This window comes from Globicephala melas, chromosome 17, assembly GCF_963455315.2.
Source record: "Globicephala melas chromosome 17, mGloMel1.2, whole genome shotgun sequence".
NCBI lineage: Eukaryota > Metazoa > Chordata > Mammalia > Artiodactyla > Delphinidae > Globicephala > Globicephala melas.
Genome location: NC_083330.1, coordinates 7,712,125 through 7,735,087, shown reverse-complemented (window position 1 = coordinate 7,735,087; position 22,963 = coordinate 7,712,125). Strand labels below are relative to the sequence as shown.

General features: G+C 42.3%; 1 protein-coding gene across 7 annotated transcripts in view; it reads right to left on the bottom strand.

Annotated features, from left to right (window-relative positions):
- Nucleotides 1-22,963, bottom strand: part of CHD7 (chromodomain helicase DNA binding protein 7) — a 179,228-nt gene that overhangs the window by 49,305 nt on the left and 106,960 nt on the right. For all 7 annotated transcript variants that reach the window (XM_030859681.2, XM_030859684.3, XM_060287189.2 and 4 more), the window contains exons 4-7: nt 17,772-17,913; nt 12,583-12,720; nt 11,245-11,310; nt 5,173-5,228 (exon numbers count right to left, since the gene is read on the bottom strand). In XM_030859681.2, coding sequence (XP_030715541.2) covers nt 5,173-5,228; nt 11,245-11,310; nt 12,583-12,720; nt 17,772-17,913 — 402 coding nt within the window. The remainder of the gene's footprint in view (nt 1-5,172; nt 5,229-11,244; nt 11,311-12,582; nt 12,721-17,771; nt 17,914-22,963) is intronic.

Below are 22,963 nucleotides of genomic sequence, written 5' to 3'. Positions count from 1 at the left end.
GACCAAGGGAGATAAGGACTTTAAAATACATATACCTTGTACAGATATGAATTGACAGAAACCCTGCGCACAGAGGGAGAGAGAGAGAGAGAGAAAACAGACTAGACGAAAATGCATCAAAATGTTAGTAATGATCATTGTGGGTGGTAAGATTGCAAGTATTCTATCTTCTACTTTCAACTTGTAATTTCCAAATTTTCAATAAATAATTTGCAATACTGCTATAACCGAAACCAAATATTATAAAAATCACCTAGTCTAGTCTCCTAATTATTGGACAGAAAAAGGCATGTGTGCAGTCAGCACCCTTGTCTCGGCTGAGGTGAACCTGCCGTAAAGCACTGCCAGGGTGACCACAAGGGAGACACAGGCACTTGAGCAGCTGGGTCCAGCCCTGCTCTCCCTCTTGGAAACTGGGCTGAAACTTTCTGGCAGTGACTCTGCTTTAACTCAATGGAGAAAAACCACAGGCTTTTTGCTCTAGGATCAGAAATAAGGCAAGGGTGCCCATATCTCCACTACTATTCAATATCATATTCCAGGCATTAGCCAATGCTATTACATGAGAGAAGACAACAAGAGGAGTGATAATTGGAAAACAAGAAGTAAAACTATCTTTATTTGCAGATGCCATGACTGCATAACTGGAAAACCCTAGAGAATCAATTAGGAAACTAATTCAAATAATAAAATAAAATAATTCCGTTATGCAGCAGGATATAAAATTAACAGACAGAAGTCAAATGTCTCCATTCACACAAATAACAGCCACTTAGAGGAAATCGCATTAGGGAAAAACCTCTTTTACGGTATCAACAAAGACAAAATCCTTAGTAATATATTTAACAAGAAGTGTGTGCAACTTGCATGAGGAAGCATTTAAAACCCTCCTGAAAGATACGAAAATCAAGTTGAACCAACTGGAAAGACATCCTTGTTTTTAGATAGCGTGACTCAACATCATAAATCATAAATTTGTGATTTAACACAATGTAAATATAAACAACCATTTTAATGGAGTTAGACAAGTGAATGCTAGATTTCTATATAAAAATAGACACGCAAAACATCCAGGAAAACACTAAAAAGGAAACATCTTAGGAGAAACTAGATAAATCAGATATTAAAATACACTATAAATCCTCTACAAGTAAAACAGTGTGCTACAGACTCGTGAAGAGACAGAGCAAAAGATTAGAATAAGTAACAGATATGGATACAATAAATATGTATCTTCAGTTCACGATCAAGATTGCATCTCAAATCACCCGGGCAAAGATGGGCTTTTTAATAATGGTGCTGGAACAACAATATTTGGAAAACAATAAAAAAATTAGAGTCATGCTTTACCCCATATACAAGAGTAAACACCAGTGGATCAAGCACCTAATAAACAGAGAAAATGAAACCATTCAAGTACTAGAGGAAAACATGGCAAATTCCTCTTTAACCAGGGGGTGGGAAAAGGCTTTCTAACTATGATTCAAAAGTCAGATCCTATAAAAGGAAAGATTAATAAATCTCAATATACAAAACACTTTTTAAAACTTACAATGCTATAACCAACAATAAATAAAGCCAAATGACAACGGAAACTGGGAAAAGATAGCTGCAACATATAACGCAGATTAAGGACTAATATCCCACATATATAAAGAACTGTTAAAAACGGAGGGAAGCACAATAGAAAAATGGGCAAGAGATAGGAACACATAATTGACAGAACAAGATACAAAAGTGGTCGTTACATTTATGAAAAGATGTTCTAAATCACTCACAATAAAAGAAAATGCTAATTAAAACCACACTGAAATACGACTTCCCACAAAAACTAAAAATAACAAGAAACAGAACAACAAAAAAACACACCACACTACACTGGAAAGGCTGTGGGGAAACAGGTGCTCTCCTACATTGCTGGTAGGAATGCAAACTGACACAACACTTCTGGAAGGGAATTCTGCAATGTCTAACAGAACTACATTTATGTATGCCTTTTGATCTAGCAATCCCTATTCTAAAAATTCACCCTGAAGCTATGCCTCCAACAATTCGCAAATACACAGGCATGAGAATATATATTGCAGCATTATCTGTAACTGTGAAATATGAGAAGCCATTTACATGCCGGCATACCCAGGAGACTGGCTGGATAAGTTATGACACAGCCCTGCAAAGGAGTACTAGGCAGTCGTAACAAAGAATGAGGAAGACGCTATGAACTGATGTTGAATAACTTAGCATACGTAGCATTGTGAAAACAGCAAAGTGCAAATGTGTACTGATGCTATTCCTTTGTGTTTAAGGAAGAAGGGGAAATAGTAGTATCTATCTGCACATTCATGCCAAAACTTACAGGAAGGATAAATCTGGGATTAATGAAAAGGTAAGTTAGGAATGAGGTGGAAAGGAAGGGAGGACGGCGTCTCTTCTTTGGGCATCATTTTGCGTACAGTTCTGACTACTGAACCGTGTTAATATTTCATGAACTTGGAAAAAAGCAAAAAGAAAAAGAAAAGAAAATCAACAAGGATGGGGGTGGGGGCGGCCTACAATGGAATCCAAACACAGAAACTAATGAACCAAACTGAGTAGCAAATAACATTGCACTGAAGGGGGTCGGGGAGGAGAACTAACCTGAGGAAATACTGGAAAAAGCATTTAGCCTCTACAACATCAGGCTAAAGACAGAAGAACTCCTAACAAATACTGAGTGAACGCTAGTTAGCAGGCTTCTTTTTCACAGAAATATGGTCTAGTAATTCTGAAAGCACTTCCTATACACCCTAGGGTTAACAAATAAGAAAATATATTATGGAAAACAGGAGCCAGGTTTCTCATAGTCGAAAGAATGGAGTTATTAATACTGGAAGGGGAAAGAACAGAATGAACCCCGTGGTACTGAAATAAATTGGAAGTATCACTATAAAGGCACTGGTTTTCCTTGTTGGTAGGGAGGTAGGCAGACAGACGTGCATGTGTGTATATATAACAAACATATATGTGTGTGGAACATATGTAGGTATATATGTCATACATACATACATATCATATATACACATGCACGTGCATGCCCTTCCTAGCCCCATCCACTGAGAGGTCTGGAAGCAATGACCCCTCCAGCAGCAATGAGCACACCTAGTACCCAAATCTTGGTTTCTAAATGCCCTTCTCCAGTAAAAAACAACCAAGGCTCCTTAGAGAAACGATCGGTTCCAGGACTTAAATAGGAAGTTGCAAATGGGTTAGGAACATCCTCTGGTGCCAGAAAGTAAGGAAGAGCTCGAAGAAGGATGGGGACAAGACAAAAGGAAGGGAGGAGACAGCCTGCAGGGGCTCCCACCAGCCAGATCTGGGATAATGTGAGCCAAGTAAGTAACGGTAGGACGGTAAGGAACTATGACGCACTGAATGAAAGAAGACTCCGCAAGTCCACACAGCTATAAATAAGCAGACAGGTAAGAAGGTAAAGCTCTTCCTAACAGCAGAAGCCCGACCAGTAAATTCAGGAGGAACAGTGGAATTGTTAAATCACCACTTAGCGACTGTCATGCGTAATAGTCTCAAAGCATCTTTCCACAAGATACTTTTTAATTATAAGAAGAAAACCAGGAATTCTTTGCACTGTTTTTGCAATTTTTCTGTAAATCTCAAATCATGTCAAAATGAAAGGTTAAGAAAAACTTTTAATTTTATGGAAACGTTAACTTCCCTTAGATCTCGATAACATCAGAGAGGAAAGCTACTTCTGAGCACTGCTTTGCCTCATCTCACGGGACCGATGGCAGACAGGTGGCTCGCCTACCCTGGCTGGCGGCAGTGGCACCTGGGCAGGGAGCCCGGGCCCAGCTCTGGGGCTGTGCACAGGCGACTTGAGATGGTTCCCACAGACCGAGCGCCTCACCTCCCACAGCCACACGCTGACCGGGACGGGTGCCTGTCTCGTGGTGCCACTTCCTGGCAATCGATACTTAAACTTCTGTGCTTTGAGTGTGATTTGATCAACCGGCCAGAGAACTCTCTGACTCTCCGGCTTACTTCGTTTTCTCCTCCTTATCTGGTCTTTCCACTCTCCTTATAAGACGATCTGAAACCATGCCATGTGCATAACTTGCACATGTGTAAACTCATCGTGCTCTGAGTACAGAACCATGACAGCATCTAATGTTTGCTGAGCATTTTTCATTTCACTGCATTCTTACAATAACACTGGTAAGAGACTCCTTCATCTTTTTACCTGGTAAAAGGTTTTGCCCGCAAACGTCAGAAATGCATCCGTTAATTAACACAGTGCCAACTGCAACGGGGGGAATGACAGAAACCACGAGGCCTGATGCTTTTATTTTCGAGGGTAGGGTAAATTTTCTTAAACTGTTCTGACAGCTCCCCAAAGCCTCTCTTTAACCCTAGAATTTATTAATATGGTACTTGAGTTCCTTGCCTCAAAAAGCTTAAAGTACATTTAAAAAGTTTACAGTACATTTAACTTTTATGTTATCAATAAATATTTTTGTCCTTGTTCTGTGATTGTTATTTGTCCTCCCCAGCAGGATGACTATTGATGCTTCCAACGAGGTTGCCTCGTCAGAGCGTGCCTGGCCCTAGTATCCAGCTTCCATCTACAATCACGGTGGTTTCTCATGCAGCTTTCTTAAGAGTTGTGCAATTCAAATTCACTAACAAAAATCAGAAATGGAAACGGAGCAACAAAATCATAGCTCACTGCATTTCAGAACATGAGTGATGTCACGATTTCCTAGAGCCTCTGCCTGAGAGCAGAGTTCTCATCTCGGGTGCCAAGCGTCCCAGTGAAATATGAAGGCAGGGAGCCCCACGGAGCAAAATTCATTCTCAGAGTCAGGCAGGTATTATACTACTTTGCTCACTTTTCCGTTATCGTATGAGCTTTCATCCCCTCTAAAAAGAACTTCTTGGTTATACACAAAAGCTAGTCAGCCTGTACACCAATTACACATTTTGCAGAAAAATAAAGTTCATAAACTATCAAAGATGGAAAAGTTAGTGGGCAACGGCCTATGGCACTGAATAAACCACACCAGAATTTCCCCGGTGCCAATTTTTTTTTAAAAAAACTTCCTGATTACCTTTTAAAATTTGGTACATTGAAAATACATTCCTCCATGGAAAAAAAAGAAATCACAATGTACTTACAAGTTTTTGTATTTCACGTAGAACTCCTCAACTTCTACCTCTTCTCCAGATTCCTTCTGCAACAGAGGAAAATTTCAGGCATGCACTTGAAACCATCTACTAGAATGTTCCAAAGTCATGATTTACTCCCGTGTGGGCACAAACAGACATCGCGGAAGCGGCACAGGGCGCTCGCTCCTGGAAGGATGAGCATGTGGTGAGCTGCTGGGAGGCCAGAGGGATGAGGGCGGACCATGCGCACTACCCGATGGGCTCCGGCTCCTCAGACGTGCATGGCTTTAGCTCGTCCCTAACCACATGCAGCTTCATTCACAACAGCCTGACCCCAAATGTGGCTTTCTGCCAAACCCACAGTGCTAAGTAGACGTCAAGTGCACCATTTTCTCAGGCAGCAGCCAATTAGCCACTGCTCTCCTGAATGCCATATGGATTATTTTTGGCCGCCTCATGGCAACTTTACATGGTGGGTTTTGTAATGTTTTAAAATATTTCAAAGACATTTATTCCTCCATATAGTTAATAACGCTAAACAAGAAACCATCTAAAACTAAACCTTGTTCCGAGGCTGTAATTTCAGTGTATCACTATTCACAGTTTCAGTTTGACTCAACGGTACAATTAAAATCTCTCAGACAAGATGTCACATACACATAGCAAGCCAAATAAAATTAACACTCCAACTACGACACCGAGGTGAGGTTAAAATCGTGACCCATCAGCAAGTCAAGGGTGCAGCGGCGAGATTATCTCGAACGTCTCCCCTGGTCCTGCCTATTGTAATGTCTGCAGAAGATACTGCACATATAATATTTTAAGCATCTCTTTCAATATTTTTTTTCCTCTTGGTTGTAGGCTGTTAAACAAGTTGTAATATGTAATGTTCTTTTGGAACATTTGATCAGATAAATCAGGGATGTAAAAAAATCAACACCACTTACAGATGTCTAGAGATTGCTTTTACACTCTTACAAGAGCACCTGCCTTGAGGGTCACATTTGGCTGCTAAACTGCCTCAGAGGTGCCGCAAAGAAAATTAAGGCAAGTCAGAACACAGCAGAGGGCGAACAAAGGAGCAGAGACTTCTCACTGGGTGACAGCCTGGCACCAGATCTGCTCAAAGAGCCTAGGATCAGCCTCCATCCCCAATCTTCGACCTACTGTCAAAGACTGTGAGCTTAAAACTTTTCTTCAAAACTCTCCCACGTATCAGTTAAACCTAAATTTTAAGCAGTTTTTCCATCTGCTTAGAGATCACCAGTAAGAAGACAGGATATTCAGGAGAGGGGTCGAAACCCATTAATATCTGATCCTGCCCTCATGGATCTATAAACGGTCATCACCCTAAAGCAGCTTCTTAAATCCACGTGTTCAGAAAATCATCTGTATCCCCAGATTTTCTTTTTTTAAATTATTTTTTATTGGAGTATAGTTGCTTTACAGTGTTGTGGCATGTCCCAGACTTTCAGGTGTCCAAGCTGAAAAGAAATGTTTGCTGGGTACCCTCAAGAGCAGGGATATAAATCTGCAATCACTGTAGAGGTAAATTCTGGTCGATTCAAGCAACAATCCATCCCGAACTCGCCTGACATTTTTCTAGCCCTTAACATTACCCCGTCCCACTCCCACATTTCAGCAACCATTTCAAGACACATTATCTTTGCACAGAACTGGAGATCACAGTAGAAAGGCAGAGATAAGACTGTGGTCAGCCGAGGAGAATGGGGAACCAGGGTGAGCCTAGATCTCGCGATGCTTCTCATAGCATATCAGGAAATTCAAACCTCGAGTGGAATTCAAACGTCTGGTCTACTGGTTTTGCTTTTTTGATGTTAACTATATTTCTTTCAGTTCTGAAAGAGTTTTTCAAAATTACTTACCTTTGGGGTAGTAAAAAGACACGCTTTATCCTTTCTATGTTCTGTTATCTCCTGATTTCCTTCTTCCGGATCTTTCCTCCCGTACTGTCCCCTTTCCATCTCGTTCTAAGTGGCCTCACTGTCTGTAACTTCTAAGTGGGCCTCAAAGCACACAGATCAACTCTTGAACAAAGGGGCAGTTTTCATTCTGTCTCGATTCTGCTCCAGAAAGTTCCGACTCTTAACGCCATCAGCTGTCTGCCCCTGACTCTCGTGAACACCCATTTTCTCATCACGATCAGCTACGCCTCTGGGGGTGTGCTGTGGAGATCTCAACAAGAGAGTCTCAGGCTGTCTGGGAGGAGGTGATCAGGTTCTGAGACCTCATTTAGTAGCACCTGGAGCTTGTAGAGAACTGTCCCAGGACCTATTTCTCTTGGACGTCCCAAATTAGAACCCTGTGCTTTGTTTAACTGACCACACACACTGGATCAGCTTCTTGCTCCCAGAGCTGTAAGTAGAGAGCTGTAATAGAGCTGTTTTGCCCTTCATTTCATAATATTATCACGCTGGCCTCTTCTGCTTTACTTAGGGCAAAACAATTAACAAAAGTGTGTGCATTCCTAAGCTCTCAGGAGCATCATTTTAATTACGCACTAAACGGCAGTCGGTTTGACCAGACTCTCTTGACAGTTGAAAACAGCCCCAGCCTCTACCTCCCATGCCCCAGTGTTCCGAAGCCTTTCCATAATGGGCATATCCGATGCATAACTGAGTCAAGGCACTATTTCACACACCACTCAAATTTATTTCTAGGACAGTTACCGTTAAATTTGAGAGTCCTCTAAAGTAATTTTATGTGCTCGATAGACTAGTTTTGAGAAATGTGTGTATCTTTTCATTCATTAGACTCCTAAAGCAGTCTGTCAAAATCCTTACTATTCACATGAAATTGAAAGTTCCAAACATATTGAACCATACTTGTTCCACTGTTCACTTGAAACAGAAACCTTGACCAGGCACTAAATCAACTCTTCTGGTCACCTGGATTCTAAAACAGCCGTTCAGCAAATGATAATCCTGTTGGCCTGAAAGAATGAATGACCCTTCCCAAGCATCCTATTACTAAATTAAGCAGTCACACTGGGGAAACAAAGCTAAACTGTAGTGTGAAAAGGCAGAAATTTTGTTAAACAATGCACAAAAGAATGAGAAAGCGCCTTGATAAAGGTAACAATAAAGCAAAGGTATGAATCCATTCCTACTTCTGGCCCAACCTGCTGTATATTCTACCAGAGATGCCAAATCATACTTCATTTAGGAAGAAAATAGGACATAATAATACAGAATCCACTTTCAAAACTATTTTTGACCTTCTGGTACAAAAAGGATTTGAACTGTTTTCCCCCAAAGACAGATGGCTCAAAGCAGAAGGGGCTACATGATGACCAAATGTGGAAAAGAAAATTAACCTTTATACAATACAAAAGTCCATTCTTAAATCTACCTCGAAATTCAAATACAAGTACCACCTATGTCCCTTGCACTGGGTCTCACGCACACTCATTTGGGTTTAGAACAACATAAGTGCCTGAGCCATCCCTATGTAACGCGCGGTGCGGAGTTAGGGAGGTTCTGCCGGATGAGTTCTGTGAGTTTGCACGACTCCACCGTTAACGGCTGATGCTTCTCAGGCTACAGTGATGAGGTCAGCTGATCGCAAAACCCGTTAACTGTCCCCACTATGTGCCGGCACCATGCTGGGGAGGCTCTGAGCCCTTAACCAGTTTCCACAGTGCTGCCAGTGGGAGACAAAGGCACCTTCTCACAGCCATGTCTTCCATTATTCATGGTAATAGGAAACAGACCAGCAGGCATAGCTAGAATCCGGGGGAAAATCTCAAATTTCCTTTTGCTTCTATCTGCTACACTTTCCTCCAATATTACTGAAGCTGATAACTAAAGTAACTATTTGGAGAACATGAGCAGTTTAAAAGTTAGCACCTGCTAATGTTTACAACCTTCTAATGGTTTTCTATGGCCCTTTATGAAATGCCACTAATCTACAAGCGACTCAATGGGCTCCATACCTCTTTCTTATTTTAAATCATACCTCAAGGCATATCTCTCCTTCCAGAGGAAATTTCCCATTAATTTTCTCCATCCTAAAAGTCACCTACTCAACAAATACTCTACCCTCAAGTACAGTTACAGTGATTTTTAATCTCCTGTGTTAAGATAAACCTGGTCATCTGTAAGTGGCAGCAATACCTACTCCTCAACTGTGGGCACCTATCTTTAAAGGGTTGGAAAGAAAAAACAAAAAATGCCCTCCGGTGGGCAAAACAGAAAGAAAAAGTGATGCCCTACATCATGCGTAGTCTAAGCAGCTCTGAATAACAGAGCTAATTATAATTTGCAACCCCCAAACCTGCTGGGTATGCCTGCTGAAGCACTATCGGTTGAATGAAAATTATTATAACCCATCCAAACCACGTGCTATTTATTCAAACAAGCCACTTCAATTCGCTGAAGGGGATTATTCTTTAAAGTACACCAAGCATTCAAATTTTGCCATATACCTACAATTCACAAGTTAACAGTTCTAGAGTCATTAGAAGGACAAAAATGCAACCTTTCCAATTAGTTAAATAGTGCTCATTTCTGCTTGAACGGGTGGGAAATTTGGTTGAGATTTTATGTTCATCAGAGAGGAAATCCTCAGGTTCAAAGAGCTACCAGATAGACACCCCATACACTCCCACTACCTACACTCATTATGAAAATATCTTGACATGTTGTTCTTGATTATTTTTGTTTGAACCAGAGTTTTATCTTCTGATAAAAATCTGTACTTTGAATAACACAATACAAAAGCAGAGAGTACTGGAGCAAAGGTAAAGAGCAGTTTACGGCTGGTGCAATACCATTTTCAAGGATCTCTAGATAGTACCTGAATAGTCAACGTTTCCTGTTTGATAAACCCAGAAGCTCACTTTAAATCTCATAATTCCTACATTCCTCATCTCTCTCCCTGGAAATTACACTTTGTATACACTTTACATCTTTAAAAAAAAAAAAGCTTATTTTACATGTCAAAACAATGAGGTTGTCTTCCACACACCTTGAAAGCAATAAAAAGTAACAACTCTGCCTTTGACAATGATTCAAGCTAGAAGACAGACACCGATGTCTAAAGGAGACCATTTTCTAGAGACACCAAACACGGTTTGCTGGAATATGTAAATGCATCTGGATGCCTATGTGCTTCTTCAAAGTAAAGTGTTTTCTCAAACTGGGCAAGAAGGGTGGGATGAAATGGGGAGTCTCCATCAGTAAAAGAAGATGCAGTGTTCCTGGAATTTGTTGTCACGGCGTGTATCTGCCCCTCAGTGACATGGGCACCAGGCTAGTGACAGGTACTTAGGGCTTACCTTCGCGGATCAGCATGAATTCCGAATAATTTGGAAGGATAAGTCACATTATCCTCAAAAATTACACTGTAAATAGTTCTGTATTTCACTTCTGCACTAACAAAAGAATACTAATATTTCAATTGCATATGAAAAGTATGAGAAAACATCTACTTGCTAACATGATAAAGAGATCTTCCGGGGGGTGGGGGGCTGGGGTAGGGACCTCCCTAAGAGAGATGAGAGATAGATTCATGGTCATGGTTTTTCGGAAATAATATTTATGAAAAAGGCAGCCTACAACTCTAGGAGTCCTAATGTATTTCTTTTGAGACGTTTGAGTTCTCGCCTACTCTAAATGGGGTAATAAAGCACTGATTGTTTGCTACATTTTAATTTCATTTTGGGCTGAACATCCCAAAGATTGATATTGGACTAATAAATCAGACAGGATTAGAAACATCACCAGAAGTTTCATTTTCAACAGTGAAATTTTTTTTTTTTTTTTTTTTTTTTTTGTGGTACACGGGCCTCTCACTATTGTGGCCTCTCCCGTTGCAGAGCACAGGCTCCGGACGCGCAGGCTCAGTGGCCATGGCTCACGGGCCCAGCCGCTCCACGGCATGTGGGATCTTCCCAGACCGGGGCACGAACCCGGGTCCCCTGCATCGGCAGGTGGACTCTCAACCACTGCACCACCAGGGAAGCCCAACAGTGAAATTTTTAAAGGAAATTATAAAGCAAAAAATAATTTAAGAGTCACACACACACCACAGGTTTTGATAGCTCTACACGGTGCTTACCTGTTTTTTTACTGAACGACTACTCATAATTTTTTCTACCACTGGACCGTCTGCATCAACAGATTCCTAAAACATAAAGTGGAATGAATGAATCCAAACAGAAAGTATTTCATTCTAAGCTGTAAAAGCAAGAAATCATTCCCTTTTGCACCTCCTTCCATACCCTTTAAGTTCATACCCTTTAAATCACTGGGTACGATCACCAGTGGGGAATATGACTGAAAAGAACAAAAATCTCCCTTGCAGAAAGGCAAAAGGAAGAGCTGTGTTTATTACTTCACGATTATGTGGTTTAATTGTGTGGACTAGCATGGGTCCCTAAAGCCAAGGAGCGTTCAGAAATTCCAGCTGCTAAGAGAAAATGATCTCTGCGTGACAGCAGAAACATAACTTTTCCTCGTCTGGACCCATGGGGTTAATATACTCATCATTCTGTTATTGTAGGCAGCTTTTTATCTATGGAGGTCACATAAAACGCTATATAACAACAGAGCGCAAATTACCAAATAAAATACAAAACTGTATTTAATATATTTTTCAATGGGTTACCAGTTTGTTAACTAAAGCACAGTAACAGTAAGAAGAGGGCTTTTGTGTGTGGGGGGGGAAGATCTTCACAATAATCAATCCTCCATTACTACCCATACTTTATGCAAACTCTTTTATCCATCACTTACATGGCACAGAGAATAAAGTAGGCCCTGCTGGGTACTACAAGGCAATAATTTCATAAAGGGGCTCTTACAGTGCCAAGCAGCAGGAGACAAGCTTGAGTGGTGTATTAAAGTCCCAGAAGCTACGGCACTGAACTCTCGGAGGTAAATTCAGCCTCCTTGCATCCTAGGTCTGCCTCATCCTCAACAAAGACCATTAATTCTCCAAAATTGTGTCAAATTACGTATCACAGGCTTGTACAAAAATAAATCCCAGTGAACGGGGCTTTTTAAAAGACACTCCTAAAGGACTAATTTCCCATAGCGTGTTCACCAACACGAGACGAATGTTCCCAGCTCAAAGTCCGACGCTTCTACTGAACTTCTCAGATTCCAGCTATAAAATTTCCAGCCCATCTTCTGATTTTTTTTTTTTTTTTTGTGGTACGTGGGCCTCTCACTGTGGTGGCCTCTCCCGTTGCGGAGCACAGGCTCCGGACGGACGCGCAGGCTCAGCGGCCATGGCTCACGGGCCCAGCCGCTCCGCGGCATGTGGGATCTTCCCGGACCGGGGCACGAACCCACGTCCCCTGTATCGGCAGGCGGACTCTCAACCACTGCGCCACCAGGGAAGCCCTCCAGCCCATCTTTTGAAATGCACACGAGAACTGCACAGGCCACTCACCTGCGGCTCCGACTGCGAGGTTGTGGAGGGCGAGTCTCTCCCAGCAGCGTCTGCGTCATCGGCCTCCTCGTCGGAGATCTTGAACTCCAAGTCCTCGGTGTACCGCTTTCTCTTCACCTGCCTGCTGGACCGTCTCTTCTAAAACGAAAACCCAACAGCCTGGGTTTAGAAAGCTGCTGCTCTCCCCCTTCTCAGAATGGCACGGTACATTTATAAAGTAATAATAATCGTAAAGAAAAGCTGGTGACTTTAACCCTGCAAATCACAGAAGATATCACAGTGGCAACAAATATAATGGAAATGGGGGCAATCTGAAACCAGGCGCCTCGGCCAGCGATGGCCCTGCCACTCCCGGGTACGTGACCTTTAACTGGGACATGGAAGTAACGATACATCTTCCTCCTCGTTCAGCCGGTAAGTTGCTCAAACGTGAAGGCAATACTGAAGCTGGGTGATGGATATATAGGGGTTCGTTATACCATTCTAGTTTTGTATGTTTTCAAAATTTCCCCCACAAGAAAAAGTCAAAGAAAGTGAAGGCATGAGAAGATAATTTGTGAATAATAAAGTTCTAGATAACTATTGTTACAGTAGTATCCAAGGTTCTAAAACTATCTCAGAGACCCAGTTAAATAGAAAGTTTGTATTTTCATCTTGGTCCTGAAAGAAAGAGTCTGAACATTTTTAAAGAGCTGAAGGATTGAATGGCAGAATTTATAATGAGTGACTAGGAAAAGGAATTAAAAAATTTTTTTTTACTGCACTGATGAAAATGTGAAGGACTGTTACTAGCTAGTATTAATAGGATTATTGGCAAAATGGGCCCTCTCCCACCCAGTGGTCAAAATAGAACGCAGTACACCTTTGCAGGACAGTGTGGTCAAAACGTAAAACACGCCCATCCCCCTTCCCAGCAAGCGCACGTCTAGTAAGCTACATGACGCATCTGGGTAACATCTAGCAGATAAATGGTTAAGTAAAAAGAAAAGCAAGTCAAGTAACAATAGCTAGCTTATAGTTCTAAGATTACAAAAAAACCTTGTGTATCTATTTGTATGCGTGGGCGATAAATATATAAACTCCTCCAGAGAAACATACTGTAAATCCTGTTTACTTCCCTACACTCAGTGAATATTTGCTAAAAAATGAATGTATACGGGTATGTTTTCAATAACAGAAAAAAATCTGAAAAGACACAACAAACTGTAATAGCTATTAATTCTGGAGAGTGAAATGAATGGAGCAGAAAAAAGGATTCTGTACTTTTTGTTCAAAACAATTCTAGATGGCTTGACCTTTTTGATATAGAAATAGTTTTGTCAGTTAATTAAAAACAGACAGAAATAACCTTCTCATTAACATGTGTATGTGATGACATCTCAGATAACTCTAAAATGACACGTGTAAATTTTAAAACCCTGTTCAATTACAACTCATGGGTGAGTTGGCAAAGCACATGGAAGAAATAAAAAGAATACTGAGAAAAGTAACACTGATACTAACTGTTCTCTAAGAATTATGAAATAAACTCTTCTGAAGAGCCTTTCGAATTTTAAAGGTGGGATAGTAAGGCAGAGAGAGGCAAATCACCCTGCCGTGCAGACCTCAGGAGGGACGGGCATGGGACCTGCGGGGCACAAGTCAGGACCAACAAGCCCCCGTGCCATGTCTCAAAGAATGGGAACCACTCAATTTTACTGTATTAAGTTTGTGTTCGCCCTGCTCTCAAAGGGGATGTGAGACAGCTCACATTACGACTGTGTATAACAGGACCGTCAGACGGGTCATTCGAGGCTGTGAACTCAGCCCTACAGCCAGGGCTGCAGAGGCACGATGTACCCCTCTGCCGGGAGGTATCTGGGAGCTGGGTGGGGACATCTTATTAACAGACTTCCTAGCGGCTCAGACGAGAGGGAGCGGTGATGTGGGCCAAAGGCTCCACCTCTGACCCTTCTCTCCTCTCCAGCCCCGCACAGAATAACCAGTTCCACGTGGAGGTGACACCCAGGCCAGAGGGGGTCCTACCACCGTCCATCTTGCCCCACGTCACCAGGGGCAGTTTGACCTCGGGGGTCCAGGAGCTGAGTGCCCACGTTAGAATGAGGCCAGGCTCTCACTGCGTGACCCTGGACGAGTTCCTTTAGGGACCTCAGCTTCCTGGTCTGTAGACTAGGGGTAATGATAGTAGCTGCCTCATCAGTATACTGTGAAGATCTCCTACGAGAATTCATTGAAAGCACTTAAAACAGCGCACTTAAAGGGACATGTTAATGCCAAACGCAATTAGTAGGATTACAGTCATCAGTAACTAGCTCCACCTTTCCAAGGGAAAATCAGAAAGCAATGAGGCTCCGAAGCCGGGCTACGTCATGTGGCTTCCCTCCTCTTTTCCCAAAGCTGATCTGGAATAGCTCCGCCTCTTCTGCTTACTTCAGCATTGCCTGCTTCTGGCTGTCAGTTTCTTTAAGATATAAAAGCCTATTATCAGGAACAACATTTTAATTTGGTGAAATTTAGTATAGTATCTGTATTTCTTTTGATATATCAATTTAGCTAAATGGAAATGGATGAATCTACAGTTTCACCTTTCCGTCATTACTGTAAGGAGAATGGGCTACTAATGACACAACTGTGATGTTTCATCAGGTTTCCATGGTTGGGGCCACACTGCCCTAGTATTCTTGCAGCACAAGTAACTATACATCCTTGGACAGAGTCTAAGCTTGGACAGAGTCTAAGACAAACCTACTTTACACTAAATCCCACTCTGATATTAAAGAAATGTTCCAGTACAATAAAAACAGAGACTTCTGTTTATTTTTCTAATAGAAATGTGCATATTGGTGAATATAATGTTTATAACGGAAGTTTCCCCTCATATCAACTTTGTGTTATAAATCTATGCAACAGTGATAGGGTTAGTAATAGTGGATACAAGGTCACTTCATAAGAGTAAAAGAAACCCCAAAACACAATTAGAACTCAACCTTCTGAAAGTTTTAAATGTTACATGGCTTCTCTGCCTTCTAAATAATAATTGATCTTAAGTTCATTTCTTTTGGATATCAAGGTTCCTTTCCCAATTTCCAAACATAAAATAAAATTATTTATCACATGATAGGCTTTTTATGGTCTGTTAAAACTATTGTTATTTGAAACATTTGGGGGAATCAAAATAAAATATAAGAACTGCATTTAAACCAACTGCATTGAAAGCTCAAAACTTTTGAATTAACACTACAATAACAGGTCAACTTGTTAAACTTGGATTGTTTTAGAAAAGTTTCATATAGTTAAAACAGGTATGCTGAAGAACAAATTTAAATGTGTTACCACAATCTCACTGTTGTAGTACTTTGTGACACAAACTTTTCAGTTTGTTAAAAGAAAAAGAAAAAAAAAAGACATGGCATTTAGTAACGTTTAAACAAGTTGATCATAAAACTCGAGAACTTTAAGCCCTTTACGCGTGTGCTACAGGAAGAAATACAACAAACAAGCAGTCAGCGTCACTTCCTGTGTTGCTGTGATACAGAAGAGACACTGAGAAACATGGACCTGTGTGTTTACTGATATTAGCTGTCTGACCCGTGACAGTTCAGCACCAGCCAATTAGAAAGGATGCCCGGATGTCCATTTGCATTGATTAGCATTTTCCTGTAACTGAAATGCAGAAGGAAAAAGAAACACCACTAGTATTTCATAAAGTCCATTTGAGTCTGTGTTAATGCAAACAGACTTGTAAAAAACAGCAGTGTTTGTGAAAGAACAACAGAATTTTCTTGACTTGTGTGACAGTCTTCTTAGTATTGTCCAAATACTACTGCACAAAGGTCTTAGTTTAAGCAAAAGCAATTCAGGGGAAAAAAAAAAACACCTGTGGGCATAAGGAATAAATTCAAAATAATTAAAAATACTTTAGTTTAAAACCCCCTAAACAATTTTTTAAAAGATAGCTACTTACCTTCCCAATATCTTTTCACTGATATGGAAAGTTAGAGGAAATTACAAGATTAACTCTAACTGCCAGAGTTTATCACTATGTTAGTTATAGAACCAAACCAAACTGAAACACATTCATTTACACACACACACACACACACACACACACACACACACACACACTCACTCACTCACTCTCTCTCTCTCTCTCTCTCTCTCCCCCCCCCGCCCTTTCAGGTCCTCTAAGGTTACGTCGGTCTGTGAAGTTACAGATATCAGGGAGTTCTAGTTAAACCCACACACACAAAATCTATCTGGAATTCTTTAGCACAGAGCTGTATATTGCAAGTACTTTGTTTCTAACTTTTAAGCAAATCAGTAGGTACAGGGAGAAGTACTGAGAGTGCACCAAACCATTAGAAAAGGTCAAACCCGCTTCCAGGGGCTGCTTGCTTTTCTAGCAGGATCCTCAGTAACTGCTCCTTGGTAACTTAGATGTCATTCACAGAAGCCACATTCCCAGCCATCCCAGAGGACCAAGCTGGCATGCTTCCAGGGAACGTAACAAGGAAATAATGTTTAACGGTCACGTGTAGGAGTCCCTTACTTACTGTCCAATCAGCAAAGGCAGTGTACTTTACGCACAAGAACCTAAATTCCTGATGTTTATTTCAGGGCCAGTTTTTTTTGACTGATTCCTATAAAAGTCTCCGAAAGCCAGGAGACTCTAACACTGGAAAATTGTGTGGGGCTGCTGTCCAGAAAGTCACTAACTTGTTCAGAAACTTTAGGGTTACACAAATGCATCTCGACTCTGACCGTCAGACGTCAGAGACCTGAAGATGAGCTACAGATTACACTGGGACTTTCTGTTCTGCAAAATAAAAGAACTGACAAGGAACCAAACTTAGCAGAAAATCAGAAATGTGGGTGAAGCTTTAAATGAACCAACATATTAAGACTATGTTAACACTAACATAAACATCAAAAGATACATGTACAGAAATAAATGAAGAGTCTCAGTTTTATTTATCACAGAGTCAAAGATGGCAAAACCAAGAAGTCAGGAGTTTAATTCTGGGTTGGCCCCCCCAGCTCTCATCACTAGGGATATAATGTTCCAGGCGACAATAAAGCCATCTCTACGGCAGCTCTATAACAAAGCCAGGGAGGTTCAGTGCACTCGATATGCAGCTAAAGTTACCCACGCTAAACAACCACAGCTCGGGATCAGAATAATGTATTACCTGAACACCTGGGTCCTCGTCTTCTTCAGGAGGAGGAGATGATGGGGGTGTTTTGTCTAAGTCTGAATTCTCAGAACCTTCTGTTTTTCCCTTGTTGGCCTTTTTCTTCAAAGCACTTGCTTCTGAATCAGGTTTCTTATTACTAGAATTCAAAGTGGATCACTTAGTGTTCACTTTTTAACAAGGTTTTTCGTACGCCCCACGCCTTATAGTTCCCACATCAATATCCCTGAAGTATCGATAACAATTGATAAATCAATGCACGTGGGCCATCGAGAGTTAAATAGTACTCTCAATTAAGTTTTTACAGCAAAACCCCATACTGATGACCTTCAGCAGATATCTGACCTAATGAAAAGCTGCATGCAAAAACTCCTAAAACCACACAGAATACATCTGTTCATCTAGACAATGCACGATCCCTGCCAATACACCAAGCCATAATGAAAAACTGGATTAAGAAATCATTTTGCTATCAACTTTTTAAGGTACCAGAAAATGGTTTTTAAAACTGTCAAGGAAAACTAGAACATAATGATCATTTCTTCTGTGTCTCTTGCAGATAGTTTTAAATACTCCTGTTTAAGTCCTTTTCTTGACTAGTACTACTAGGTGTCCTCTTTTATAACATTCAGATACATTTTTATCCAATTTATAACCTTTTAAAACATAACAAGATATATAGCAATTCCTCTTCTACATAAATTTATTTAACGCTGTATCCTTAAGTAAAAATCAGCTTTATTTTGGTGCTAGACTTATTTTTTTTTGAGGTAGTCACGATGGCCTTTTTTTCAAAAGCTGGGTCTCCAAAATACAGAAATATAGCAAAGTGACCCCAGCAATTCAAGTGCGCGTTCCATAGTATATTTCCATCAAATGTTAATAGGATTTGAATGTTACATAAGTCAAAAGACAAGAATGAACTGTAAGAAAAGATTTTTTTAATTTAAGTTTACTATCACCTTTAGAACCTTTATTTGCCACCCTTTTAGAATGCACACTTGGTGCTGCCTTCCATACCAATTTCCAAAACCCAGCCCCAAGGGTTTTCTAATATTGATTATTACCATTTACTATCCAACATTTCAAATAATCCAACCTCAGTAATAATTATTTTTACTATTTCAAGAAAGCCTAAAATTCTAATAAATTTTGAAAAGATACATTTCGAAAAGCTTTGAAAAGTTTATAAATTCCTAGAAAAGTATGCTGTCAGAATGCACTAAACAGTATTTTTTTTCAATCCCAACAACTACAAAAGGAAAAGAGGCCAAGATACCAATATGCTTTTATTTAAGTAAAGCATGTCATGTAAAATGTTTCAAAAGTACTTAGTATAATTACAACCTAAAAGGCATTTTTGTAATGAATAAATACAATATTTGATAAACTAGTCATTTTCAAATACTCAGAGCTTGTTTTTATTTTGTTCTGTTAATATCTGAGCCTAGTAAACGGCCACATAAGGAAAAAACTTACGACAATTCAGATTACAGCAAAGCAGCAGTTAGGTTTAAAGAGTTCTTTTTAATTTACAAAAAAATAAATAAATAAATAAAAGGAGTGTCCTAAAAACTTCAAGCCCCCAAAAGATCCACGGAAAGCATAATATTTTTTAAATTAAAAAAAAAAAATCCATACAACAGTTCTTCATCCAACTGTCCTAGTGTTTACGCTACACATGGACAGAAGTCTCCCCTACTATGAGGCTCCATTTCCAGCATTTATTTCCGCTCTAACTGCCACAAATTATACAATACTACAGCTGAACGCTGGGCCCCTTTCCTTTCATCTGCACGCCAAGAGCAATCAGATTACCCTGGTAACCAGCGGTCACATGACCAGCACCTGCTCTTTTGGCTGGATGCCACTGACTAAAGCCATCTGCTTCCCTCAATCAGCTTTCAAACATTCTCAACACCTGCGCTGCAGTGTTTTGTGGTTTCTTTTATCAAATCAGTGCAAAACTGCTTCCAAAACTTTACATATTTCTCAAATTTGTTTAAATCAGAGGTAGGCCTGTCATGGAGCTGAACCACTGCCAGGTAAAGAAAGCTGGCAGCAGGTCCTTCCCCAGTGCCCTCTCCACGCCACAGTGAAGGACGCAATTTGATTTAGTGGGGTTCCTGCACCAGGGGTAAACTGTCCTACGGGAGAAAAAGGCTTACTGCCTCGGAGCCCGCCAGAGCCCAGGTCTGAGGAGACGTCAATCTGCTGGAGGAGAGAGGTGCTAATGATGTTCCGTCTGTCCCAAGGATGCACTCTGTGGAACCTCCAAGAACATGCAAAGTCAGACAGGACCTCTCCAAATGCCCGGACAAAATGCCTGTAGCCAAGGGAAGCAACCACCCCAGTTCTGATGACTGGAGGATTTCTAAACTCAGTGGACCTTGAGCTATTCATGCTGCCCCGAGACATCTAAGCATTTCCTTGCTAACATCTTCTCGTGACATCAACGTACAAATCAAAAACATACCAAGCGGTCAAAAAAGCTACAAAGTCTTCAATGTTCACCCCAAGACATTACAATCACAGACAAGATGAAGTTATTTACATCAGATTGCCTTTGCCACTATTTTGCAATAAGCTCATTTGGATTTTCAACTGTTATATTAAAACTGCTTTGCCCCAAAAGAGCTAAAGACAGAATTTTTTTTTTTTTAAGCCAACGAGGAGCACTGATTTCAGACAGCCCTCAGTTCAAGTTCCAACTCTGTCATTTATAACCTGTCTGTCTGTGACTCTGGATACGTCATTTCTTTTCCCTGAGTCTCAGTTTTCTCATCCATAAAATGAGGTGAGTAATTACATTTTGCTCCAAGATTCGACCTTTCCAAGCACCTGGCACACTCGACCGGGAGCTGTTCTCTGACTGCGGCTCAGACCCACGGGCGGAATCAACTGCGGAGACTTAGGGACGGGACCCTCTGCGTCGTGACCACATCACCTAGGCCACGTGAAGAGAAGGAACAGCCTTTATCAACAGTCTCAACACCCGCCCAGAGGCCACTCGCCTCTATACTCCTGGCCTCTGCTTTAGTTCAGACGCGTATCATGTCCCACTCCGACCGTGACAACGGCCTCCCTGCCTCGTCCCCGTCACCAGCCAGGGGCAGGGCCACCCGCCATCAGACTGCTGGCGAGAGGACACGTATCCCACGGCCACAGCCGCGACCCAAATCTGTAAGGTTCAAGGCTGGTCTTTCGCAATGTCTGAGCCAAAACACGGCCGTACACATTCCTCTCCCCAGCTAGAATCTGGGAAGCCTGAACGCACGAAGAGGGCAGCTCTTCCGGTTGGGGAGAAGGAAGCGGTACTTATTCACAAGGACCACCCCTCAACCCGACACTACGAGGTCCGGGACGAGGCCACGGGCTGCCTGGCGCGAATCCAGAACCTCAGGGCGCCGCCAACAGCTGCAGGGCTGGCCCCGGCCCGACGCCCCGCCAGCCAGGACGGCCAGAAGAGCCAGCTGTGCGGGGTCCAGCCCCGACTGGCCGTGGCCCGGAGAAGCCCCGGCTGCCTCCACGCGCCCCCTGGGCCGGCCCTGCCCGCCGCGTCCCCGAGCTCTGTGGCTCAGTCCTGACGCCCGAACATGCCCTGCGAACCCAGCTCCAGGCACCAGCAGAGCGTCCCCGCTCACACACAGACCCGACCGAATCATTCCGCCCAAAGCCGCAGCCCCACGTGTACTGACGTCTGAGATTCTCGGTGCGCGGTTTTTAATCATCGGCAACATGAACTTTATTTTTCTACTTTTCCCACACCCCAAACTCTCCACCCTCCACCCTGCAGATATACAGGACCGCTCCCAGAAGCGTACGCGCATCTCTCCTCCCTCCACTGCCCCTCGCGCACTCATCTGCAAGGCTCAGCTGGACACCACTCAGTCAGAGAACCATTTTCTGGCCACCAAAGTCTGGATTAGTAAGATCTCACACTCTCTGCATGCCACGTGATGTACCCCCACACAAGGGATGTTTAAAACACACAGTACTGGGTGGTAACATTACTGCAATGCAGTAGAACCAAAGCGCCAGCTGTGTGTGTGTATATGTCTTTCTCCAACTATCCTGTTAGCTCAAGAAGGAAATGTGTCTTATTTATCTGTGTTCCTTGTACCTGGTCAGGTGGGCTACTTATAAGCTTCAGCTGACCAATTAAACAGTACAAGTAACCGTGAAATCAACAAACACACACACAGCCCTGACCACGTGCAGCTACAGCGCTCTTCTCCTTAACTCATTTATGAAAACCCCACGCAGATTCTATCTTGACGAAGCTCAGTAAAATGGGGCTAAACTACTACCAAAGTAGAGTGAAACCTAGCAAGTTTTCAAACCCCGTACATCTGTATACCTCCCCTCCGGACTCACAGAGTTCTTTCATTTCTTGACCCTTATCGCCCACCATTACTGGTGAGGCCAAGATGCAGGGCCACCCCCTCGTGAAGCTAGGCAGGCCGTTGTACTCTTGGAAAGGGTTATATCTTTCTGGGGATGCTGCTGGCCACCGTAGGGCCACCATCCCTCCACCAGCTTTACTTACATGTCACATTTCACCATGAGAGGGAGGTCCCAGTGGCGGGCAGCGGGATATCCGCAGGGTCCATGGCTAAGTGACACTTAGGTCACCCTGCCAGACCGAGCTCTAAAGTTCTGTGGTTGCCTCCCCCAACCCCAAGTGATCAAAACCTACACCACCCTGATGAAAACTCCAAGAAACAACTGCTGGGTTCAGAGAGGAGGAATCCACATGGAGGGAGTCATCCCTCTGGAAGGACATATTCAGTGTATGGCTCTAAGAGTCCACAACGATGGGCCCAGTGACAGTACCTGAAGTGGGGCTGGACACATAAATCCAAGCTAAGATAGAGCATGTAAATAATGAAGTCTTTTCGGTGAGAAACGAGTACAGGTTTTTTAAACACGACTTTATGCAAAGGGCTAGAACTTCCTGGAAAGCCAGCTAGCTGCCCTGATTTATTACAGAGCGCAGGGAAACATGGGTAAGCACCAGCCTAAGGGTCTAAGTCCTCGAAGGAAAGACGGTTTGAAAAGGAACCGTATCGTGGAGCCAAACATAACGAGAGGAGTGGAGTCAGCGGGTGAAGCTGTGTGGACAGTGGCGGGGTTGGGCGGAGCGGGGGCAGCGAGGATTCTCCACCACACAGACCCTCGAGACAGCA